This window comes from Chinchilla lanigera, unplaced genomic scaffold (assembly GCF_000276665.1).
Source record: "Chinchilla lanigera isolate Chin_1 unplaced genomic scaffold, ChiLan1.0 scaffold00013, whole genome shotgun sequence".
Taxonomy (NCBI): Eukaryota; Metazoa; Chordata; class Mammalia; order Rodentia; family Chinchillidae; genus Chinchilla; species Chinchilla lanigera.
Genome location: NW_004955414.1, coordinates 727423 through 752080, shown reverse-complemented (window position 1 = coordinate 752080; position 24658 = coordinate 727423). Strand labels below are relative to the sequence as shown.

Here is a 24658-nt window from a genome sequence, read left to right as displayed (position 1 = left end):
CTCACATTTGGATCCTCACTCAGGCTGGGCTCTCTCTCCTACCTCCTTTTTTCTACCCATTGTTATATTTATCCAGCTGTTCTGAATAGTGTCCTTCCTCAGGCCTTGCTTCTACATTCCTGCATTGGACAGGACTGATCTCTCACTGCTTTGCTCTTCCCCTTTGTGTGGTATTGCTTCAAATCACAGTGAGGCTTGATGGTATTCACCATCTTGCATGGGCTTCAGAGGGTTGGGGTCTCTATTTTAGCTCTGCTTGCACACCCAGAACACCATGAAATGATAAAGAACAACATCTACCTTCTTGGGTTCTTAGATGATACTCTCTGAGAGTACACTGTTGATAAAGCACGTGTATTCTATAGGGCAACTTTTGCACCACTGAACTTGGTGGTACAACTGTTGCATCCTAGTCTTCAGCTTGTTCCACAATGAGAAAGGATCCTATGGAGATATATTCTGGAAGCACAAATTTCAAACTGGTTTTCTAGCTACAATACAGGGAAAATTGTATTAATAAGGTATTATTTTTGTGAATTGCTAAAAAGCATTTAGAACTAACGTGGTTAGTTCCATTGTCATTTAAAATGTGCCGAACCTTGGCTGTGGTTGAGGATTTCAGGTATCCTCAGCAGTGAGTGGAATCATCACCCAAAGAATTCTTGGCAGGATTGGGTTGACACAGAGACCAGGACTTTATATTCATGTTTTATTTCATTCATTTTTTACAAAAACAATTTTTTCACAGTTTGAAACAGCATAACTTTACATTGGCAATCTCTACGAGTTAATATTCTCTTTTTAAAAAACAAGACAAAAACAGCCTCTGGATTTTAAAGTTAAGAAGTTTTTAGAATGCACAAATAAAATCCTCTTTTCAAAGAAATGAAAACTTTGAGATTCTTTGGAAGCAATTTAATGTGCATCCGAATTTGCCCATGGAGGCTTCCTCTGCACATCCTTTTCCATTTCTTTTATGGTGAGCTTACTACCCCCCTGCTGCTGGCAAGCAGAGTTCTGGTGAGTTCTGCATGTGCTCCAGCAGCTACCCAGCTCCAAACCCATTTCATGCTGCTGGACTTTCTGCAAGAAAGAGGAGAAAGACAAAACCAAATCATCCTTGATCCCCCCTTTTTCTCAAGTACTCTTGCGCTTCACGTCACGTGTGCAAACTGCCTCGGCACACAATCAGGTTCCTCCGGCTGCTGCCTGTGGAGGAAGCATAGGCGTACATGTTTGCATGTGTGTACACAGGGTAAATATCGTCTATGTGTCAGGTGCCAGAGGTATGTGTCACTTGTATAGACTTTGTTCTTTAGCCTTTTTAATCAAGTATGGTAGTGCCTTTGGAGCCCTTCTCCAGATACTGCTACTTCCTGTCTGAATACTCCAAATGATCCCTGCCTGTAGCTTTGGTTTTGTTATTTAGGAAAAGATCTCAACAAAGTTCTCCAGAGAGCCCTTTACCTTCCGCACAGGAAACGGAAAAGATAAGGACACTGGGGACCTGAAAGGAAAGAGCAAGAAAGAAATATTCTAGCACTTCTTCACCTTTGCACATACAAATTTACAGCTGAGGCCTGGAAACACACGTAGTGACCACAACCTCCATCATAATCAGGGTGGTAACTTTGGTTGTAGCTATTGGAAAGAAAAGAGAGAAAGAAAAATAAATTCATGCCTGCTTTTAGAGCTTGCCAAATGGAAGCTGGGATGGCAAACTTGCAGGTAAACATTGTGACCAACAAACCCCAGCCAGAACCTAATTTCCACACTTAGCTGAAGCTACAATAACTCAGGTCATTTTAATCTCCAGTATTTGGGATAGCATTTTCCAGTACAGCTTTCCAGATCCTTTGAAGAGTTCTCATGCTTTTCTTAAATTGCTCAGAATGCTCTAGGCATACTGGGTGCTTCTCCTGATACCATACTGTGAGGTAGGCGATGCCCAAGTGTTCCTCAGCCCAAGTGGGGGAGAGAGCAAGGGCTTCGCTGGAGTCAGGAAGTGTTGGTGACAGACAGATCTGAAGCCCACGGTTACTGATGTGCCAGTTGTACCAACCACTCTTCAGGCTTAGTTTCCACAGGGGTATCGTTATGTAGCTTGTCAGGAGGCCAGAGTTGACATGAGCTTCATTTTCTTCACACTGCCCTAAGTTTGGGCCATGACAGGAAAATGCAACTAATCTCAGAAGAAGTGAGGAAGAGAAAGGATATTGTCCTTATTCCTTGTGTCCAAAGCCAGTCCCTCAGGAGTACATTGAGCTCCTCTCCCTAAAGCTCCAAACTACTAGGTCTCACCTCAGAGCAAATAGCTACAACACAACAGCTTTAAGACTCTTTACCTCTGGTTCTGAGGAAGCAGATTGTCTAAATGCCTCAGGTTTTCTCAGGAACTCCCACAGCACTGGTGGTGGGATTCAAGCAGGGGATTTGGAGGGTACAGCAGTGTGCAGAGCAGACAGGAGCACAAAGGCACGGAGAGTGTTCCAGTGCTGGCTGCACACAGGGACTCCTCCAACAGGCCATGCAGGGGCCAGAGCCAGTGTCATGAGCAACAATCAGTGCCTGCTCTGTGCCATTGGTTACAGGTTAGCATGTCCTGAAGCTGCAGCCAAGCAAAGCTCCGGTTGAAAGCCTCAGTCTCTTCTCCTGGAACTCAGTGCAAGTCCTAGAACTGATTTTGTCCAGTCCATGGTCTCCAACTCCATGCAGTCAACTGTGTTACCTTCAGGCTAGCCCATCAGGGATGGGTTGAATGGAAGGACTACAGGAAGCTGAAGAGCGACTTGGCTGTGTTTGTTCCTTTGGCTGGAAAATGTTTTCTTCTTGAGGTAGCAATGTAATTGGGCCCGGCCTTGGCTAACACTCAACATTTTGTAGCTCAATCTCCTCAGTTGTGCTTTCTGCAAAGCAAAAGACAAGTCAACGAATTGAAAATCAGCCACAAGGTGGTCTCTTTGTATGAATAAGATAACATGTGTCACCTGTGGCCTCAAAACCAGGAATAGATGATCACTAAGCCTAGAGGGTTACCTTTGAGTTTGTGTCTCCTCTTCCTCTGGAATTTGTATGCACACCTATTACAAACCCACATGAGGCTGATTAACACTGCAGCCACAGCAGCAAGTAAAGCAAGAAGCACAGCAACAAAGTGGAGGTCTTCATAGCGAATCTCTAGGGGTGATGGAGGGGAGAGGAAGGTAAGGTCTCTTTTGGAATCACAACATAGGCTACTCACACTCACAGTTCAGAGGGCCCTGGGGACTGCATCTGTCTTACCTGACACATGCAGCACGATGGTGCCAAACTGGCTACTCCCCACGTGCTCTGTCACAGTGATGACGTAGTAACCGGAGTCCCTCACACCCACACTGAAGAGCTGGATGGAGCCATTGTCAAAGGTGGAGACTCTGTCCTTGTGGCTTTCAGAGATGTTGGCCTGAGACCCTGGTTTCCATTCCACGATCTTCTGCGTGGCCCAGGTGGATGTGTACTTCCATTCAATGGTGGGCACCCCATGGCAGGAGTAGTCAACGGACAGCAGGATGTCTTCTTGTACAGTGGCATTGATAGTGGACTGAGGAATGTACAGTGACACACCCTGACCTGCAAGATGGGGCAGGAAATGTTGGGTACACTTACTTGAATTTAAGTCAACTCATTCAGTTCATTAGCTTATTTCACAAGCATTTGTTGAGTGCCTGTTTATGCCAGGCTGAGGTTCTGGTGATGATCCTGACCATAATGATGGACAAGACACAAGTTTCCCTGTGTCTAGTTTGCATTTAGGGGAGACACACTAGGGCTCAATAAGAACACAAGATAAGCTAGATAATGAGTGTGCTTTGAAGGTGGTGGACAATGGTAATAATGACCAATGAAGGTGATACCCAACATTAGATGGTCAGAGAAGACCTCACTAAGGAAGAGACATCTGAACAGAGACTAAAAGTCAAGGAAGGGGAGGAAGAGGCAGCCTTGCAAAGAGAAGGGAAGGGAAGAATAGCATTTCAAGTGGAGAAAACTGCGCATGGGCAGTCAGAGTGCTGGAACACTGGGGAGGCTTTTGGAACTGAGGTTAGGGAGCCAGACAGGAGCAGATGCACGACCTCAGAGATTCAAGGGCAGTGGGAAGCTACAGGATGGCTTAGGCAGCAGGGTGATGTTCCCTGTTAAACTGGGAAAGTGTGCCATGGAGAACATACTGGGGGTTGGGGGCAAGTGTGGAGCAGTCAGGTGGCTGCCAAAGGAGGTCAGGAACAGGGGTGGCAGCAGCGGAGATGAGTAAAGCACATTGCAGATATCCTGACACTTCTCCGAGAGTAATATTGTCTATCCCTGAAATTTAACTTTGGTGTACTATTTTCTAATATATGGTATATCTTCAAATTTCTGTAACATCCTTAAAATGACCTTTTCTGTTTCAGTGCAGACTCTAACAAACAAATTACTCGTGGCATTTGGTTGCCATGTCTTACAGTTTTCCTTTAGCAAAATTTCTCTACCTTTGGTGGGTAGTGAGCTTTCATGACAATATTTTAAAGAGTCCTATTCTGGATTTGTTTAGAATAAAGGCAAAAATACTGCAGAAGTGGTGTTTCCATGTTTCAGCACTTCAGGAGACAAATGCTGGGAGTCTGTGGGAAGCTGTGCTTGGAAGCTGTTAGGTTATTTGTGTGCCTTTTCTTTTCCCTTTTATTGCTAAGTCATCTGTGAAGTAATATTTAAAGACATATAACTACTCAGCAACAATGGGTACATAGATTTCAATATTTGCTGCTGAGCCTTCCCTATACCAGTTATTTCACAGATGGCTGCAAAATGATCATTTTGCAAATCTGTTCTAAATTTACTGGTGGCATTCTGTAAAGAAGAGCCATTTCTCTGTATATCTGTTCCTTTTTTTCCGTAGTGTCTGTAAAACTCATGGATTTTTTCTTATGATGTCACATTCTGTTACCATTTTTTTCTGAGTTATTCTATATTTGGCCAGTTGGAGCCTTTTCGGTACATTTACATGTTCTTTGAAATGTCTTATGTGTTTTTTTTTGTTGTTGTTTGTTTGTTTGTTTTAATTTCCTTGAACTGATTACACTTTAACAAGGACTCTCGTCTTCAAGCCAAAGAATGAAATTCTGGCACCGGAGCAGATTGGTGAGAACATCATTTTGGACAGTATTGTTTTTTCGTCCCATATTCACACCAGTTGGTGTGGCCAGTAGCCCACTTGTGAACCGCCTTGGGGGAGCAGCCCAGAAGAGAGTCATGGTCTTGAACTGTGCACACATAGGAGCTCAATCAGAGAACCTCCAGCCTTCCAAAGTAGAAGGGATCTTACTGGCGGATCTCCCTGCCAGTGTATGGAATCCAAGGGCTCAGCATTTAACTTCTGCCAGAACTCTTCCTTGCAGTGATAGTGTTCACTACCACAAGGCAACCTTTTTCTACTTGGGGAAGCTTGATTTAGAAGGTTGCCCCCTCTGTAGTGATGTGGACTACAGAAGTTGTATTCCAGTATATGAAGCCCTCCGGACCCTAAGGAGCATTCCCATGACTCCTTGGATCACATCTCATTTGGACCCCCTTCTTCCTCTCCTCCTTCCCTCTCTTCCCCCTTTTTCTCCTCTTATCCTCCTACCCTACTCTTCCTCCTCTACTGGGGTTTAAACCCAGGGCCTCATCACTGAGGTACAACCCTAGTTTTTTAAAAAAATTTTAGTGAGAACAAGGTCTCACTAAGTTGCCCAGGCTAGCCTTGGACTTGTAATCCTTCTGCCTCAATCTCTTGAGTATCTGGGATTACAGCAGTGTGCCACCCTGTCCAGAAGCACATAGTCTTCAACACAGAACAAAGTACAGACTTTAAGTCTCCTTGAATTAAAAAAAAAAAAAAAAAGGAGGACAAATTCCAGGTCAGCCCTTGGAGGGCAAGACTCATGTTTTTTTTCATCTTTCTGTCCCCTGTACCCAGCACAATGCTTGGTACATAATGATTGTTCAATAAATGTTTTCTGAGTAAATGAATAAGTACATGACCAAACATATATAGAAATAAGAAACATCAGCTGTCTCTTGACAGGAATGTTGCTGCTTCAGTGGTTTGAAAAAACAGATACATGTAAAAGCTACCATATTTAGAGGAAAGAACTATAATTTAAGGTTTTATATGCCAATCATTATGTCCTTTATAATCATTTTATTTTTTATGACTGTCAATAATATGATCACATAATAGTAATTGACAAATATAGATTTTCATGGTGGTTCTGCCTGGTTCCAAAGCCTATATCTCATCTATCTACCCATCTGTCTGTCTGTCTGTCTGTCTATCTATCTACCTACCTACCTACCTAATCTATCTATCTAGTCTATCTTCTATTTATCTATCTGTGTTCCTGGTTTTTCTGACCTCAAACACAGTTAGAATAGTGATTACTATAAAATTTAGAGATCTATATTTAGAACTAATCACAAATTTACATCATAATCTCTGTGCAATTCATGTGCAGTCTGCTAACTGTGTTGGTCAAGGTTACTGACAGACTCATATCCAACCATTTTTAAAAGCCTTAGGAGCTAGGATTGGTGGCTCATCCCTATAATCCCAGCACTGAGGATGCCTGAGGCAGGAGGATTGCCAATTTGTGTTCCACCAGGGCAACATCGAAAAAACAAAAAAGGACTGCAGATGTAGCTCAGTGGTAGAGCACCCCTGAGTTTGATCACCAGTACTTACTAAAAATCAGAGTTCTGCTCAGAATGTCCCCACCTATGCCTATCGCTTCCAGAGCTTTACCTATTTTATTTTCTGGTAGGTTAAGTGTTTTTGTTTTAACGCTTAGTTTTTTGATCCATTTTGATTTTAGTATAGTACATAGTGAAGGTTATGGGCCTAGATTGAATCTTCTGCATGTGGCTAGCCAGTTTTCCCATGTATTAAACTTTCCTCAAATGTATCTTTTTGGCTCCTTTGTCAAAGATCAAATAGTTGAATTTGCCTGAGGTTGTTTCTTCACACTCTCTTCTGTCCCACTGATCTTCATGACAGTGTTTGTGCATTTCTTTGTTGTCACCAGAGCTTTGTAACATAACTTCAAATCTGGGGCAGTGATGCTTCCCACTGTGCTCTTGTTGCCCAGGACTGCTTTTACTATTCTGGGTCTCTTCTGTTTCCATATGAATTTTGGGATTGTTTACTACAGTTCTATGAAAAATACTGTTGGTATTTTGATTGGGATTACATTACATTTGTATATCAATCCTGGAAGTATGGCCATTTTGACTATATTGGTTCTGTCTATCCAGGAGAAGGGGACATCTTTCTGATAGGACTGGCATTAATTCTTTACATGTTTGGTAGAATTTTCCAGTGAAGTCATCTGGTCCTATGCTTTTCCTTTTTGAGAGGTTCTTGATTAACAACTGTCTTAGTTACTTTTCTCTTGTTGCTGAGACAAAATACCCAACACCCAAAATGAAGGAAGGAAAGGTTTATTTAGCTTACAGTTTGTGGAGGTTTCAGTCCATACTTGGCTGGATCTGGGGCAGAGTGGCACATGGTAGAGGGCAAACGTTCATGGCAGCAGAACACAGCAAAGCAACAAGACCAAAGAGGGGAGTGGCAGCCGAACAGCAAACAGCCAGAGCAAAAGGGAGGAATGGCGGCAAGCAGCTTCTTTCCTTGCCTTACTTGGTAAACAGGCTACCCCCACCTAAGGGGTGTGTAGCTCTCACAAAATCTCCATGCCCTCCTCTTCCACAGGCTCAGGATGTATACAAAGTAAGCACCCTGGCTTCCTGCTGAGTTACTTAGGCAAACCTCTAGACTCCCCAAGTTGACACAATGTATCAACCATAGCAACAACTAAATCATTTTTATCATTATTAATATACTCAGATTTTCTTTTTCTTCATGATTCAGTTGTGGTAGGCTGTATGATTCTAGGAATCTATCCATTTCTTTACTGGTCTTTCAATTTGTTGACATATTGTTCAAAATAGTTTTTATGATCATTTGCATTTCTGTGCTGTTCTTTTTATTTAAAGTTTTGTTTGAGTATGTCTCTTTGTTTTTAACCTAGTAAAGGTTTTCAATTTTGTTTATCTTTCAAAAAATTAAAATCTTTTTTGTTTTTCTATCCTGATCTTTTGTTTTTCTATCCTCCATGTCACTTATTTCTGATGTTGTTGCCTCCTTCTATCTGCTAACTTTGGGCTTAGTTTGTTCTTCTTTTTCTAGTTCCTTGACATAAAGTTACATTGCTTACTTAACATCTTTATTTTTTCTTAATATAGGCATTTATAGCTGAATTTCCCTCTTAGAACTGCTTTTGTGACACCATAGATTTTCACATGTTGCCAGGCACAGTGACACATGTGTATATTTGCAACTACTCAGGGGCCTGAGGCAAGAGAATCACAAGTTTAAGGCCTGCTTGCACAGCTCATTGAGACACTGGCTCAAAATAAAATATTAAAAACCTGAGGGTGTAGCTCAACGGTAGAGGTTCAATCCTCAGTACTGGGTAGGAAAAGGATGTTGTGTTTTTTTGTTTGTTTCAAGATTTTTAAATTTCATTTTTGTTTCTTCTTTGATGCATTGGTTGTCCAGAAGTATGTTGTTTAATATCCACATATTTGAGAACTTCCAATTTTCCCCATTATTACTTTCTAGCTTTATACCATTATGGTCAGAAAAGATATTTGATAGGATTTAAATCTTTTTGTCTCTTAAGAGCTGAGAAAAAAACTCCCCTTAATCAGAAAAATTACCCAGACATTTAAGCAGGTTTTAGGTTCAAATCATTCCTCTTCCTGTCAATCTACCACATATAATTAGGAATAAACATTCATAGCAAGTATGGACAATTAATATTTCTGAGGTTTTTAAGACAAACTGGCAAATGTTTAAAATTTTGAATTAATGAGTAACTACTTTTGCACCCTATGCTAAAATCATTCTGCAACAAATCCAGAAAGCAACTAGTGGCTAGACCAGTAATTAATCTGCTCAAAGGTTCCACTCAAGAAATTTGGTTTAATACATCAGATTTTGCTTATAAAATGGAGCCAGGCAGCCATGAATAAGAATGAGATTTGTAAGAAAAACAAGAATGAGATTTGTGGCTGGGGCATGTAGCTTAGTGATGGAGTACACACTTAACATATATACAAGGCTCAATAATAGAGTGCATGCCTAGCATAGGCCCTGGGTTAAATCCATGGGACCATTAAAAAAAAATATATGGACAAGGAAAGATGTCTATGGTGTTAGTGACAAAATAAATCTATAGCTGGGTATAATAATCCCAGCTACACAGAAGGATTGAAATTCAATGCTAGCTTGTGCCATTTGTTAAGACCCTGACTCAAAATGAAAAATAAAAAAGGCTGGGGATGTGGCTCTGGTACATATTTGCATAGCATGTGCAAGCACCTGGGTTCAATCTGTAGTACTGGGGTGGAAAAAAAGAAGGGAGGAAGAAAGGTAGATAAGAAAGGAAGAAAAGAAGAGAGATCCATAAAACAGAATAGGATGAAATAACTAAATCCCAGATATCTCCTGATAGATGGGGATGCCTCCTTTAAAGAACAAGTCACGGAACTGACTGACTATTTGAGCAGAGTAGAAGTCATTAGAACCTCAGCCAAAGGGCTTCCTGAAAACTTGATTCCTTAGAGCTAATGAGATCCTCTGGGAACTCATGAGAGAGCTGTGGAAAGTATTAAAAGCACTTGGAAGAAGAAACCACCTAACTGAGCAAAGGACTGCAATAAAACACTCCATGTTTACCTGTTTTTCTTACAAATAAATGTCATAGGTTGTGCTTATCAGCTTTAAAAAAAATAATTATATAAGAAAGAGGCTATATCTCCTGAAATCTTAACAAAGGTCAGCAGTGTTCTGATAACAGTGAAAGGTTCCACCACCTCCCAAGAGCATCACAGGCTCTAACACATATGCCCTTGAGGAACACTTATCCAGACCACAGCACACACCCTAATTAGGACAATTCGTTTTTGCACCACTGATCTGGAAAAGTCACTTATCCAGCAAATGTGATCAACAGATACCGCTAAGAACCAGGAAATAAGCATCATTCTCATTGTCATCGTAATCAAGCCTTTAAGCACTGAACAGAGAAGCCACAAAGCCTAAGGTTCAGGTGTCTTAATCAGAAAATAGTTGAAGTGGGGCGATAGCAGGGTACTTCACATTACAAAAAAATCATTTTCAAGTGTCAGTGGGGTGCAGCAGAGACACCGGCATCAAATGCTTTACCACTGAACTATACCCCCTAGCAGAGACAACTGGTATGGGGGAGATACACTTCTACACTGGGGTCTCCCCACTGGGAGGCCTGAGAAGGTGCCTTAATTTAGGAGAACCTCAGTTTTCCCCTAGAGGACAAGTGAGACGACATGTCCAAAGCCCAGCAACACTCTGAGGAGGCACATAGCCCTTTGTGGTCATACTGAAACTGCAGGCCTACCACTCACCTCCTATGGGCACTGTGTCTACGGCCAGAGGGAGACCAACTCTCCAGTTCGCCTAGGACGAGCGATTTCTCAGGATGCAGCAGTTTCAGTGCTACAATCAGGACAGCCCTGGGCAAACCGGAGGAGTTGCTGACCCCGAAACTCAACAAAGAAATGTTGAAGAGTGGCGAGAAACTCTAAGATACACAAGGGTTGATTTGGGAGATGCTCTAGGGGGCTTGGCAGGGGATGTGAGGAGGAAGCCAGCTTTGGGTAAACTGAAAGAGTAGAAACGCAGGCTCACTTCACTGCCTGTCTTCCTAACACCTCTCTCAGGAGTCAGCATCCCGTGCACCCTCATCTGAGTGGGGACCTCCCACTAGTCCCTGAACCCAAGATGCCCTCTGAGCAGCGGAGCAGCGGCCCATCGGGTGACGACCTGGGAAAGTTTATTACTACATTGTGCATTTTATCAGGAGAGGGAATTAAAGTTCCTTGACGTTAAGTCATTGGCCCAGTGTCACAGAAATTGGTTGACTGTCGATTCAAAACCTGGGCATTTTCCACTTTTGAAAGAGCCAGGAAGTTTGCAGGAATTGGGACATAAAGAATAATATTTTAAAAGAGAGAAAGGACAATCCAGCTGAGAACAGTCAACCCAAGTGGTGGCCCTGCAATCTGAAAGGGCCTTAGGTTTGGGACTTGAATAAAGAAGTGCAGGGTGACCGTCCAGGGGTGGGGTGCAGGGTGAGAACAGGCTAGAGACTACTGGAAGCTCCAGATCTCAGGTAGCGGGATCCAGGAGGATGTTCACATGGAGCTATGGATGATCTCGATTGGAAGAACTGTCTGGCAGAGTCCATTTTATTACCATTTACACACATCACGTGTGCCACCCTGGACCCACCACAGGAACTTGTTCTCTGGAGAAACTCACAGCTGGGCCCAAGCTGCCAGGAATGACTGGAGGCTCCCGGTGTGGTGGAGTCTGAAGTTACTGGGTGGCCCCTGTTGGCTTCCAGGAGATGGGAGGTGGAAGTGTGCACGTGCAGGATAGATCTCCCCTATATGCTGAGATCTTTCTGAGAAAACCCTCGTTCTGTGCATCTCAGAATTCCCATCACCACAAGGCCTGGAACTTGTAGATGTTCAAATATACTCCCATGCATAGACAAATGAGGGTATGCACACCTCTGCCTGTGACGCTGTTGCTGATTTGGAGAAATCAGGAAGAAGGATCAGTGTTGAGTGGGAGGGGCACCAGATTTTGCTAAAGGAGGTGCTGTCAGGAAATGTTCCCAGCCTTAAGTCTGCTAATAGCCAAACAACTCAGAGGAGAAAGGCACAGTTCTAAGCAGCAACTAAAATACCATTATCCCTGGTCAGCCTGTGCCATTCTTGAACCAACATTCTTTTGGCTAGAGTTAGACTCCTCCCCTACCAGACTCATCACTAAAAGGCCAAAAATAGGCTAAACTGGAAAAGTAAGAAACAAGAGCCTGACCCCAAGGTAAAGCAGAAGGCTGAGAGAATCCAGAGCATGTTTAATTTACCTATTCAAAAGCAAAAACAAAAACTGCCCATGTCTGTGGAAGGGCTAGTTTCCTTCTGGAGTTGAGAGGAAACACTATTTCCTAGGCTTTCCATCCCTGCAAGAAAAATATAAATGTTCCCAGTTCCAAACTGTAATGCATCTCATTCCTCTGAGTGCCTGCAGTCTGCTCTTGAGTGCATCCTAAATCTCTAATAACCTGTTCCCAGGCCTCTTACTGATGTGTCCTGAAAATTCTTTTTCTGTGGTGAGACTCAGCAAACCTACTAGAAAAGCATGGGTTAAGGTCCTTATTTCAGCTTTGGGAATCTTTCAGACTCACACTAATGACAACCCAACGTCACCGAAATCCAGCCAAACACCATAGACAAAGACGGATTTACGTGGAGGCTACTTGGCTGCTCCCCTTCATCAGATTTCACAATTTGTACCCAACCAGAAAAAAAAATCCAAAAGATCAGTAGGCACTATTTCCTACCAGTAACACCTGCAAAGCGTCAGACCGGTTTCACAGTCCAGCCCAGCCCAGGGTGGGAAAGTTGAATGACTTGGCCATTATCAGACTGGCAGAGATGAGCAAGTTTGATAACATGTTGTCAGGAGTGTGCAGAAGTTATATGCAAACATTACCGCTGTGACTGTAAAAGGGTGTAACCTGCTTAGAGTGCAGTATGGAAAAATCTATAAACATAGATAACACTTACCTTTTGACCTAGAAGTTCCACTTTTAGGAATTTATCTACAGATACTATGGCCATATAAATGCAAAGATATACATGTAAGTGTAGTCATGAAGCATAGCATACTCAATTGCAGTAACACTGGTTAAATAAATTATCAATATTCATACTTTGGAATACTACAAAGACATTCAAAAGAATGGGGTATCTCCATGAATGTTGACATTAGATGGTCTTAAATGTAATGAAAAAAGCACAGCGGAGAGCAATTTGTAGAGAATGTTTCCATTTGAATAAAGTAATTATATGTGTGTAAGTACAGACAAATACACATACAGCTATACACTTATCCATATAAATATACAGAACATCTTTGGATTGGGCCTGAGCACTAGATTTTCCACATTTGAAAATGTTAGTCACATTTGACAAAGTACTTCACAACCAGTGATATTTGCACTTGGCAGTTGATAGGTACCCCAAATCAACATCTTCAAAGGTAAATTAAATGCATGTACAACACATACCTTAAATACCTCAGACAGGATACTGAAAACACTGTTAACATATTTTGCCTCCAAAGGGCAAGGGGAACTCCTGCACAGCTGGGAAACAATACCTTTTTTAGACAGGATCTCACTACATAGTCCAGGTTGGTTTTGAAGTCATGATCTTTCTGCCTTGGCCTCCCAGGTGCTGGGTTCAAAGACATGGTGTACGCCACCACACCCCTCCAGGGACAAGACTTTTAAATACACATATTTTACATTTTGGACAGTGTGCAAGTACTACATACTCAAACATAAGCAAAATTTAAAAGAATCAAATTAATTTAAAACCAAAACAACCAAAGCACAATCCCTCCTTTTGGCTAAGCCACCCTGTAACACATACATACAAACCCATGTTTTCACATATGCACTCATATACACAGAGCCCAGTTCTTGAGTTTCTGGCAGATGAGAACCATGTGTAGAAATAATTCCAAAGAATCCTACCATGGAAACAAGGACTTCAAAAGAGACAAGCCAAGCTGACATGTGTTCAAATACAAACCTGTCTTCTATTAATATCACGACTTTGGCCAAATTATCCCAAAGTCATTGAGCCTCTATTCCTCTTTTCTAAAACAAGGATGGCCACAGCTACCTCAAAGGTCAGTATGTTAGGAGATATAAAAATGAATGGATGAATGTCAAACACCTAGCACAACATTCTGCCCACATCCCAGTAAATGAACAGTAAGTAGTAGGCGGGAGTATGTACCTGCAATACCTAGAAGAATCCCAGGATTATTCAGAAGAGAATTCATCTTATACCTTATTCTGCTGCAAACACATCGGTAAAACTATAATTTTTAAAATAAGGAAAATATGCAAACTGCTTCTGTGAATTAAGTGGAAATTTAAAAGATTGCATGACAGTTCACCTCTACTCTTGTCCTAGGCTAATGGCATATATGGTTTAGGACAATTGGGATAGGGGTGGAAGTGGGAGATCTGTGACAGAAGAGGGCAGAATGACAGCTGGGAAAGCCACAGAAACACACACAGTAGATCCAGAAGACCCCCTAATGTGAAGATAGAACTTGATATGACACAACCATCTTTCCCTGGTGACCCAGGCACGCATTCCAAACCTTATAGGATAAACAAAGTTGTTAAGAAAATTAGTTGAATGTTTTATGCTGAACACTGATACCCAGATTGTTTCAAAACTGGTATTTGATACAGTAATTTGGCTTCATTTTTAGAAAGCCCACATTCATTCCAGTTGTTTTGGGGCTACTTTGGTCCAGCTTAGCATATAAGCACCCTTTCTCCTGTTTCATTAAAATGCATTCTGTGCAATCTTGGATTCTCCTCTCCACTTGCTTTGTCTCTGGGAACTGTTCTGCCTTTGGCAGCTGATTCTTCTACACTGGAAGTACATAGGTTTCATTGTAGCTACATATGCCCCAGTTGGGTGACTGCACAAATCCCTTTAACTTCTTTGAGGCACCATTTTCTCATTTGTAACCAGGGATCCTCGCATGGTTGTTGAAAAGAGTCAGTGTCTGATACACAATAAGCTTCTTCTCTTAGGTGAATTTAAAAATTGTTAATGTAGTCCAACAGTTTCAGGAAATCACACGGTGGAGTGACCAGGGGCCTAGGAAGGCCTGTGTGGGAGCCGCAGCCTACAGATTTGGACGGAATGTAGGTCTCATCCAGACCTGCTCTCTACTCATGGTTCCCACCCGTCTTATCTGACTGTTTCCATTTAAGTTGTGTCTCTCTGCCACCAAAATAAATAAATAATAAACAAATAAATAAATAAGACTAGGTCGTCAGCAGTATTCAGAATGTGATCTTGTTTAGAGGTAGGGTCTTTACAGAGGTAATCAAGTTAAAATGAGGTTATTAGTGTGGACCTTCATGCAATGACTAGTGTTCTTCTAAAAGGCAGAATTTCTACCTGGGGACAGGTATATCAGAGAGAATGCCATGTGAAGGTGAAGGCAGATAAAAGGTATCATGTCCACATGCCAAGAAATACCCAAGATTGCTAGAAACCATCTAGAGCTAGGGAAAGGCCTAGAACACAGTCTTCCTCACCACCTGCAGGAGGAAGCAGCCTTGCTCACATCTCAGGTTTCCTTCAGAGATGTTAGACAATGTATTTGTTGTTCGAGCTGACCGGTTGTGGTAATGTGTTACAGCAGCCCAAGAAGCTGAACACCCTGCCCTTCTATGGCATTTGTTTCCAGGGGTAATTGTCTTCAGGTATTTAGTTTTCTATTTGGAAAGAACTGAATCAGCTAATAAAGTTGTTTTCAGACTTTGATTGAATGTCAGACCACTTAGGGAAGCTTTTTCCCCCCCAGTACTGGGTACTGAACCCAAGGCCTTTGCACTGAGCTACAGCCACAATACTTTTTAATTCTTTTATTTTGAGATAGAGTCTCACTAAGTTGCTAAGCTGCCCAGGCTGGGCTAGAACTTGCAATCCTCCTGCTTCAGCCTCTCAGAGAGCTGGGATTACAGGTGTGCACCACTTTGCCCAGCTCACTTGGGGAGACTTTTAAAGACACTACTCTGGATTAATAAATTCAGAATCTTTGGGGATGGGACCAAGACCTTTGTGATTTTTGAAACTCTCCAGGTGATTGTGGTGTGCAGCCAAGATTTATAAACACTAACCTAAACTGCATGAAGATGTTAGCAGCTGAAGCGCATTCACTACAAGCTCTTCACAGGGGCCATTTTAACAAAACTTAAAGCCAAAGGGGTGTATGTCAGAAGAATATCTGCGAGACTTTCAGGGAGACATTTGGGGCAAGTAGACTCTTCCTGGCATCCATAAAACCTTACTCCATCCATAAAATCTTACTCCATAATCCTATTTCTAGGGATTACTTTTTGGAGACCTAAGAGAGGCAATAGACAAGAGAAAAAATTCCATTTGCTCCCTCCATCCTCTTTCTATAATGCAGTTGTTTTCAGCATGTAGCCTCATCCAAATCACCTGGAGGGCTTCTTAAACCTAAATTGCTGGACCTGTTCCCATATTCAGTAGGTCTGAGGTAAGACCCAAGAGTTTGAATTTGTGTGTCTACTGTCTATTGTCTATCTCTTTGTCTCTGTCTTTCTGTCTCTACCTCTACCTCTCTCTGTGACTCTCTCTCTCTCTCTCTCTCTCTTTCTCTCTTTCTCTTGCACACTGTGATTAAAGCCAGTCCCTTCACACTGAGCTACATACCTCTTTCATACCTCAGGTCTAAGTCACTGAGTTAGCCAGGCTAAGTGTGAATGTGCAATCCTCCTGCCTCAGCCGCCCAGAGTGCTGGGATTACTGGTGCTCACTATCATTCCTGGTAATTTTATATTATTTATTAATGACTCAGTCTGAGAGATTTTTATTATAGTAACCCCAGAGGACTACAGTAGCACTGTAAACCTGTGAGTCTCTTTTGGAAGTGGCGTAAGAGATTGAGTGACCGTGTGTCACTGATTGACACAGGGTCACTCAATCTCTGTGAAATTACATAAGGGATTTTCCTACCACAAATAAGGGTCACCCTTGCTGGAAAACTGGACTCTTTATGAAAGACCATGGTAGACGGTAAAGTCACTGCTGTGCTTTCCATCACAGGCCAAGGAAGCCAGGCCTGACAGCAGTGACTGCCTCACTCTGCTCAGCCCTGGGTATTGGGGAGGCACCTCAGGATGGCTCCGAAAAGGACTCTCTCCCAGCTCTCTCCCAGAGGACTCTTTGAGCACCTCTCCTACCTTGCCTCAGGGCTTCCTCTTCAATGAGTTCCTTCCCACTCCAAACTGACTTTTCGCTTTCTCAGTGCCCCAAGGCCTCTGCTGTTGCATCATCTGCTTGGGATCTGACTGTTCCTGGAGCTACATGATGCCCTAGTGCAGCGGACTCCTGTGTAGCCCCAGCTCCTAGCATGGTGTCCAAGGTACAGTAAGTGCTCAGAACCACGGACTGGGACAAAACTTCAAAGCAAAGCAGCCTTGTCTTCTGCTCTAAGCCTGGTAGGAAAGTCTTTGTGTGTGTGTCAAAACCACAAATAAAACACTTATAAGCAAGATGCCATGACATAATGGTGGGTATTTTGAGGACAAAATGCGGGAGACATGTGTTTACTTCCTGGCAAGCCTTCCTGACCAGACCGCGGAGGGGACCTGGTCTAGGCCTATTGTGCTCTTCGTGGGCACATGTTAGAATCATCTGAGGAGCCTAAAAGCGAAACAGCACAGTGCCTGAGTCCTGCCCTCAGGCATGCTGACCACCTGGTCTGCAGTATGGTCATCTGTCAGGCTTTCAATTCCCCAGCTGCAGCCTTTGTTGAGAATGACTAAGCTCCTTTACTGTCCTTGACATGAGCACTCAGGGAAGGAGGGTGACCTCACATACAGGGACTTCACGGTCAGCACTGGGACAGGAAGCAGACCTGGATGCCCAGCTCCTTTTCTCCTGTTAGCTGGGTATTCTCCGCAGTACGGCTGCTGGGGCCTGAGCTGCAACGCCGAGGAGTGCCTCAACAAGGAGAAAGGCCAGCACTCTTCCTTAACGGGCTGGAAATGTGAGCAAAGAATATCCTGTGCTCCCTTTACAGTCCTGTGTGTCATTTCCCCTTTGCCACAGAACTGACTGGTGCCTCCTGACCTACCAAATCAGTTGTGGAAGAAAGCCATTTTCCAACTTTGAACATAACATTCTCCCTCTGTAATTTTTGTTGGATTTGTGCCACATAACTGTAGACCATCTATATGACGGTGGTCTTATGATTGTATCACCTCGGAACATCATAGCTGGCTTATTTGTGTAAGCACACTCTCTGACGTGTGTATAACAGTGAACTCAGTTAACAATGCTAATTATACATTTCTCAGGATGCATCTCCATCCTTAAGCAATGATGCCTATCCTGTACTTTGCTATCCCAATCCCACTCAGAAAATCCAGGTGCAAGGACTTGGGTCCTGAGTGCACAGACTTTGGGGGCAGGGGCAGGGTGATCAGCTAAGCACCAGCTAAATTCTCCTTGAGTTTTTCCTCTTTTATTCTTGCCATATCCAGAACATATCAAGCTTGCAGAAGAGTAGCCTGTCTATTTTTTTTTGAGCACCTGATATGTGCTTGCAATTCTCTTCTCCACCCTGTGTGACTGTACACATTTTCTCATCTTTCAAGGCTCTTACTCACTTTCACTAGGAAGCCTTTCCTGAATCCCCAGGTAGGGCGCCTCCAGTGACTGGCAGAAGCCACACACATGTTCTCCCCAAGGATTCAATGTCATTTCAGGCCAGAAGTGGTTACAGTGAAGCTACTGATTTGTAACCTGAATGCAGACTTTAGATACATTAAAATGTTTTAAAAGAAATGGTCTGGCATTGGATGAAGTATGTGGCTGTCCTCAGGTCCTGGGGATAATGGAGAGCAGAGGTCTCTGGGTACCAACCCTTCTCCCAGACCAGCAGAGAGTATATGCAGAAACGCTCTTGGAGATCAGATCAAAGAAATGTGGGTGATTTCTGGCTGACTCCATTCCTCCCTCACTAGCTTCAATTTATTACTGTAGACAGTTGTTTTTTCTCCCTTCCTTCCTTCTTTTCTTTCTTTCTCTTTTTTTCTTTGTTTCTCCAATCTTGTGGAAAAGAAATGTGAGTAGGGGATGCTGTCAGCAAGGGAGCTGGTGCCCTCTCTGTACGACGTGCATATCACTAATAATGCATGTGGCACACGGTGCTAGGGGCTTGTCTCTCCCCATGAGAAGGCTGAAGGCTGAAAGTATTAATGTCCATCAAGAAGGGCCTGACTAGGAAAAAAGTACCATGTTTACATGACTAGCAGTCAAAAGGAATGTCCCAAATATCTACTTGTCAATATTTGTTTTTTTTTGTTTGTTTGTTTTTCTCCGGTACCGGGAACTGAACTCACGACCTTGTGCTTGCCAGGCAGGCGCTTTTGCCGCTGAGCTAAATCCCCAGCCCCTCTGCTTGTCAATATTAATAGAGTTAACAAACAATTACTATAAAAACTAAGTGGGTGAATAACAAGTTCAGCATGATTGCATTTTTTGGTTTTTGTTTGTTTGTTTTCTTGAGACAGGGTCACACTATGTATTCAAGGCTAGCCTTGGGTTCACTGTGCAGTCCAGGCTGGCCTCTTGAATTCAGGGTGATCTTTCAGCCTCACCCTCCTAAGTGCTGGAATTATAGATGTCTACACTATACCTGGCTCTATATTTAAAAAAAAATGCAGAGAAGACACTTTTCCCCAGTGGGTACAAGTATATGTATGCAAAACTGTTTTCTATCTGAAAGAACAGTGTGAAGTGGGACCACGCCTCATCTACCTCTCTTCCGTCAGGGCCACCCAATGTAGCACAGAGACGACTATGTGCTGTGTGGCTGGCAGTGCCTGGTGACTAGTGAGGCTCTGCTTTTGGTGAGGCAGACTCTCTTCTTGGCTTGCAGACTGTCCTTGCTATGGCCTCACATGAAAGAGAAAAGGTGGGTTCTGGTCTCTTCCTCTTCTTTTTTTTTTTAATTTTAAAGAAAATAGTTAAAAAAAAGAACAATAGCAAAATACAAATGAAACAAAACAAGGAAATTAAAAATGATACAGGGTTTCAAACCAAATGATAGGGATTAACAGTGGTTGTTATATTATATATTGTTATCTTCAATGAAGTTGCTCAGATTACCAGATGTAAGAATGGAAGATTGATCAAACAATTAAAGAGAATAAGAAAATAATAATGAAAGAAACATTAGAGACAATACAGAGTTTCAGTAGACGGGATGGTAGGAATTCACCAATGCTTGTTATGTTGCATAATGTTGTCTTCACATAAATTGCTCAGATTATCAGATATAAGCATGCAAAATTGGTCAAAATCTATAAAAAAAATTTAAGCATTAACGGTTCCTTTCAATAAACCACCAGACATCAGCAGTACAGTTATCCCAGCTACATTTCTATATACATGCATATATATGTGTGTGTGTATATATATATATATATATATATTGCCTTAGTACTTTCTTTTTCTTCTTTCCCTCATCTCAGTTGTTCCTTCCTTTGCACAATTTCTTTCCCTTTCATATTATCTAGTGCACATTTTGGGTTTTATTTGCTCTTTCAGGTTCCTACACTAGGGAGACAATATCTTCCTCTTCTTATAAACAGGACACTACTTCCACCAAAGAAGTCTCACCTAACAACCTCATCTCAACCAATCACACCCCAAACTCCTCGCCTCTAAATAACATCACATTGGAAGTGAAGGCTTCAATGTATGAATTTGTATGTGGACAGAAGTATTCCATCCACAACTTTTTGAAGCTGGCACTAAAACTTCATATCCTCTAGAACACAAAATATACTCACTCCATTCCAATAACCCCCAACGTTTTAACTTGTTCTAGCACTAACTCTAAAGTCTGAAGCCTCACCTAGATATCATCTAAACCAGATATGGGTGAGATGCCAGTTATAATTCTGTCCTGAGGCAAATTGCTCCCCAGCTATGAACCTAGGGAACTATAAAAGTTATGAGCTTCTAAAGTACCATAGAGGAACAAGGATAAGAGAGATATTCCCTCCCAAGAGGGGGAGATTGGAAGGAGGAAAGGGATGATGGATTGAAAGTAAATCCCAAACTCAGCAAAGCAAATAACATTACACTTTAAGACTAATCGTCTTTGGTTGGATGCTTCTGAAGCTCTGCTGGGTGGTCCTATGTCTGCAGATGTTCAGGACAGATGCTGGCCTGCTGAAACTGAAGCGATGTCCCTCTCCCGAGCTCTCCCATGAACTGGGGACGCAGCCCCGATGCTCTCTGAATCACAAGTGACGGGAATGAGATGAGGTCCATGAGTGCATGCTTACTGCTGCTGAATAGCCCTGTGGTTCAGTCCTGGAGGGTCTTAGAAGTCCACATTCTGTCTTCATTTTGAACTGTCTCCAGCACCCTTTGTCCAAATTGGCAGTGTTTCTGTTGGGGTGGCTAATTAGTTCACGCCTGCACCAATCTTATCAAATGGTTGTTTGCTACACCCTCTCAGTTCTCTTCTGAACTTTTTTTTATGTTTTTGTAATATGAGCAGGCTAGAATTTTCCAAATCTTTAAATTCTGATTTCTTTATTGCTTAATAATCCTTTAACTCACCTACTCTAAGAAGAACCTAGCCTCTCCTTTAACATTTTGCTTAGAAATCTCCACTAAATATCCAATTGCATCACTTGTAAGTTCTACTTTCCACAAAACACTAGAATACAACAAATTCTCCTTTATAACAAGGATTGCTTTTTTTCTCCTTTGCCAATAACATGCTCCTCTTTCCTGTGAGACCTCGTCAGAATTGCACTTAGCATCCATATTCCTGGCATGTACCTCAAAACTCCAATCTCTTCCCCCTGCCCACTTCCAAAGCTTCTCCCACAGGGTTCTGTACTTCCTAGAGTGGTACCCCACTCTTCAGTACCAATTTTTGTCTTACCTAGGGCTACCATAACAAAATAGGCTGGGTGGCTTAAACAATAGGTATTTATTTCTTACAGCTTTGGAGACTGGGCAGAGCAAGTTCAAGGTGCCAGCAGATTCATTTTTTTAGTGAGGATTCTCTTCCTAGTTTGCTAAACTGTGATTTTTGTGTTCTCACAGGTCTCTCCTCTTCCTCTTCCTTCCTTTATTTATTTATTTATTTATTTATTTATCAGTACTGTGGATTGAATCCAGGGTCTCCACCCTGAGTTATATCCTTAGATTCTTTTTTATATTTTTATTTTGAGACAGGGTCTTACTAAGTCTGTGTCTGTATTTCTGGGCATTCTTCAATACAGACTTAAGTGCAAATTAGGCATATCAGACTTCCTAGAACAAAGCTTTGGACAGAGGCTGAGTAGCCAGAGAAAGAAGGCAGCTAGTAGGAGGAAGGATGCCCTCTCTACACCCTTAAGGCTGGCCTACAACACAGGCCACATCCAGGCAAGTACACATGCATCCAACGTCCTTGAAGGGGCGGCTCCTGCCTGCACTCACTAAGTGCTAGAGACTCAGAGTGGAGAGAGAGTGCTTATCCTCTTAGTGTTTACAGCTGTGCAGGAGACAACGGGTGATTGCAAACTTTGATTTTTCATCAGATTTTGTACAGGCTGTTCTGTCTGGGACACCCTACATTCCCCCTGTCCCATTGGGTTGCTCCTACCAATTTGTTAAATCCCAGGAGGTATAGCTCCTTTTGGCAGTTGGTTCTGGTTTCACAAGTCTAGGTTCTGAGCTGAGCACTCCTAAGAGCCTGGCACTTGTGTTTGCTTGTCAGTACTCCCAAGACAGCCTAAGCTTCTTGAGGATAAAACTGTGAACCATGGTATCCCCAGTACCCACTGTGGCCCACTTCCTGCAGGGAGAAGGTGCAAGAAATCCCAGGGATGGCTGGCCCCTGGAAGATTGATGAGTGGAAACAATTAACGGGGCTTGGAAAACAATAGAAAAGTTCACTGCAGACCCAGACATTTGCCTGCTGGACCAACAACCAGCTACTTATTGCTCCATGGCTGCCAGAGGAACATGTCTGCTATGGCTTGTATCCAGCTGTCCTCACAAAGCCTTACACACTTATATGTGGGGCTTTAGGGAGGCGGTTGGATCATGGGGGCGTGACACTCACCAGTGGATTAGCCCACAATGAGTTTATAGCTAAATGTGATGTTGGGAGGTGAACCCTGGTTAGAGAAGGTGTGTCCCTGGGGGCGTGGCCTGGAAGGTTCTATCTCCCTCCCCTGCTTCCTTGATCTCTCTCTGCCATGCCTCATGGACATGCTGTCCTGCCTTAGCGCCAACCATTTATAGACAGAAACTTCTGCAAACTGTGAGCCAAAATAAACTTTTCCTCCTTTAAGTTGTGGGTGTCAGGTATTGCGTCTTAGTTGTGAAAATGTATCTAGGCCAACACCTCATCTCACTCTCACTGGGATTTGCAGACTCTAGCCAGAGGAGTGGAAAGGCAGAGTTTGAACCCTGCTTTTACCACTGACTACCGGGCAACCTTGTGCAAGTAACACAGCCTTTCCCTGCTTTAGTTTTGTCATGAAACAAGGAGTAACACTCATTTTACAACGTTGTCTGGATGATAAAGACTGAACACCTGTGAAGGCATACACACTTAATGCACCCTGGCCTTTACCACAGGTCCTTCCCTCTTGCATGGCCCTGCCCTGGTCCTCTCTAAACTTCAGCTGACTGTAAAATGGAAACTGTGAAGTGGAAATAATAATAATCATAATGATTAAATGAGAAAGTAAAACTGCATCACTAATCATTTTGTGCCCCTGGGAGTTTGTGGGATAGGCATTACTTCCAGACAGGCAGTAGCTTCTGGAACTGGCCCACCCACAGCGATCTGCCCAGTGCATTGTGCAGATCTTATCTTGCGCCAGCACCAACCCAGTCCTGCAGGACCCTTTCTGGACCCGGCTGCTGCGGGTTCCTCTGAATGGTCACAGAGGCCTGCAGGACGCCTGACGACACAGAGAGAGCACGCACGGGTAGAGAGGTGCCCACACCGGGCTCGTGTGCCGTTGGGGGCTGCAATTTGCTTATTCCAGGAAAAAGAACTTTAAAGCGTCGTAAAGGAGGCGTCCACTGAGGAGGGAGCGGGTTATCACCGGGCTGGCTTCCAGGTCTGATAACTGCGAAGCCGGGAGCCACGGTCTCCACTGGCTTGAGGCCGCGCCCAGCCCAGCCCGGCCCGGCAGGCCCGCCGCGCCCCCAGAGGTGCCCCTGCTGCCCGGCGACCCCCGCCCCGCCCCACCCCTCCCCAACCCTAGCTTACTCTGCAGACAGCGGGCCGCGGCCAGGCACAGCGCGAGGAGCCCCAGGGAGAAGCCGCGGTTCTCCCCGCCCCGCGCGGCGGAGGCCTCCTGAGCGCGTCCCGGGCGGTGGGGGCCCCGCATGGACTCCCGGCGCTGCAGCTGCGCAGGTTCCCCAGGCCAGCTGCGGATGAGTGGGCTGCACTCTGGTTGAACCAGTTCCTAAGAAGGGAGGGAGGAAAGAAGGAAGGGGTGAGGGGCAGAGAGAGAGAGACAGAGAGAGAGAGAGGATCCAGGAAGGCATGGGAGGAATGAGAAAGCACACTCATAGTGGCAAATAGTGAGCAGCCTCCGGACGTTCACACCCACTTTACTGCTATTGATTCAGCGATCAGCTGGATGCCGGGTGGCAGGAGGGAGGGCCGAGTCCTAGCTTGGCTAAGGATGGAAGGGACCGTCTGACGGCTCCGTGGAAGGAAAGCCTCTTAAGGAAGTGAAATGACAGCCTGTGGTGAGGGAGACGGAAGGAAGACTCAGGCTGCCCAGGGAGGAGCCACTGGACAATGGCAGGACCCCCATCCATCCAGGAAGTGTCACTGCGCAGTGCTTACGGCCATCAGACGTGGCTC

At 43.6% G+C, this 24658-nt stretch overlaps 1 protein-coding gene across 1 annotated transcript; it reads right to left on the bottom strand.

Annotated features, from left to right (window-relative positions):
• Positions 1–712: 712 nt before the first annotated feature.
• Positions 713–24367, bottom strand: Vstm5 (V-set and transmembrane domain containing 5). Its single transcript, XM_005379684.2, has 4 exons — positions 24053–24367; positions 3283–3609; positions 3037–3177; positions 713–2906 (listed from the first exon to the last, which is right to left on the bottom strand). Exons 1-4 carry the CDS (start codon positions 24171–24173, stop codon positions 2863–2865), a joined length of 633 nt encoding a protein of 210 aa, XP_005379741.1. The 5' UTR covers positions 24174–24367; the 3' UTR covers positions 713–2862.
• Between the last annotated feature and the right edge of the window lie 291 nt (positions 24368–24658).

Bases quoted from the DNA above. Each gene is read 5' to 3' on its own strand.
- Vstm5 (XM_005379684.2), bottom strand. From the start codon at position 24,173: ATGCGGGGCCCCCACCGCCCGGGACGCGCTCAGGAGGCCTCCGCCGCG. The intron at 3,610-24,052 runs GTAAGCTAGGGT...CCCATCTTGCAG, and splicing joins CGCGGCCCGCTGTCTGCAGA to GTCAGGGTGTGTCACTGTAC. The intron at 3,178-3,282 runs GTAAGACAGATG...CATCACCCCTAG, and splicing joins CATCGTGCTGCATGTGTCAG to AGATTCGCTATGAAGACCTC.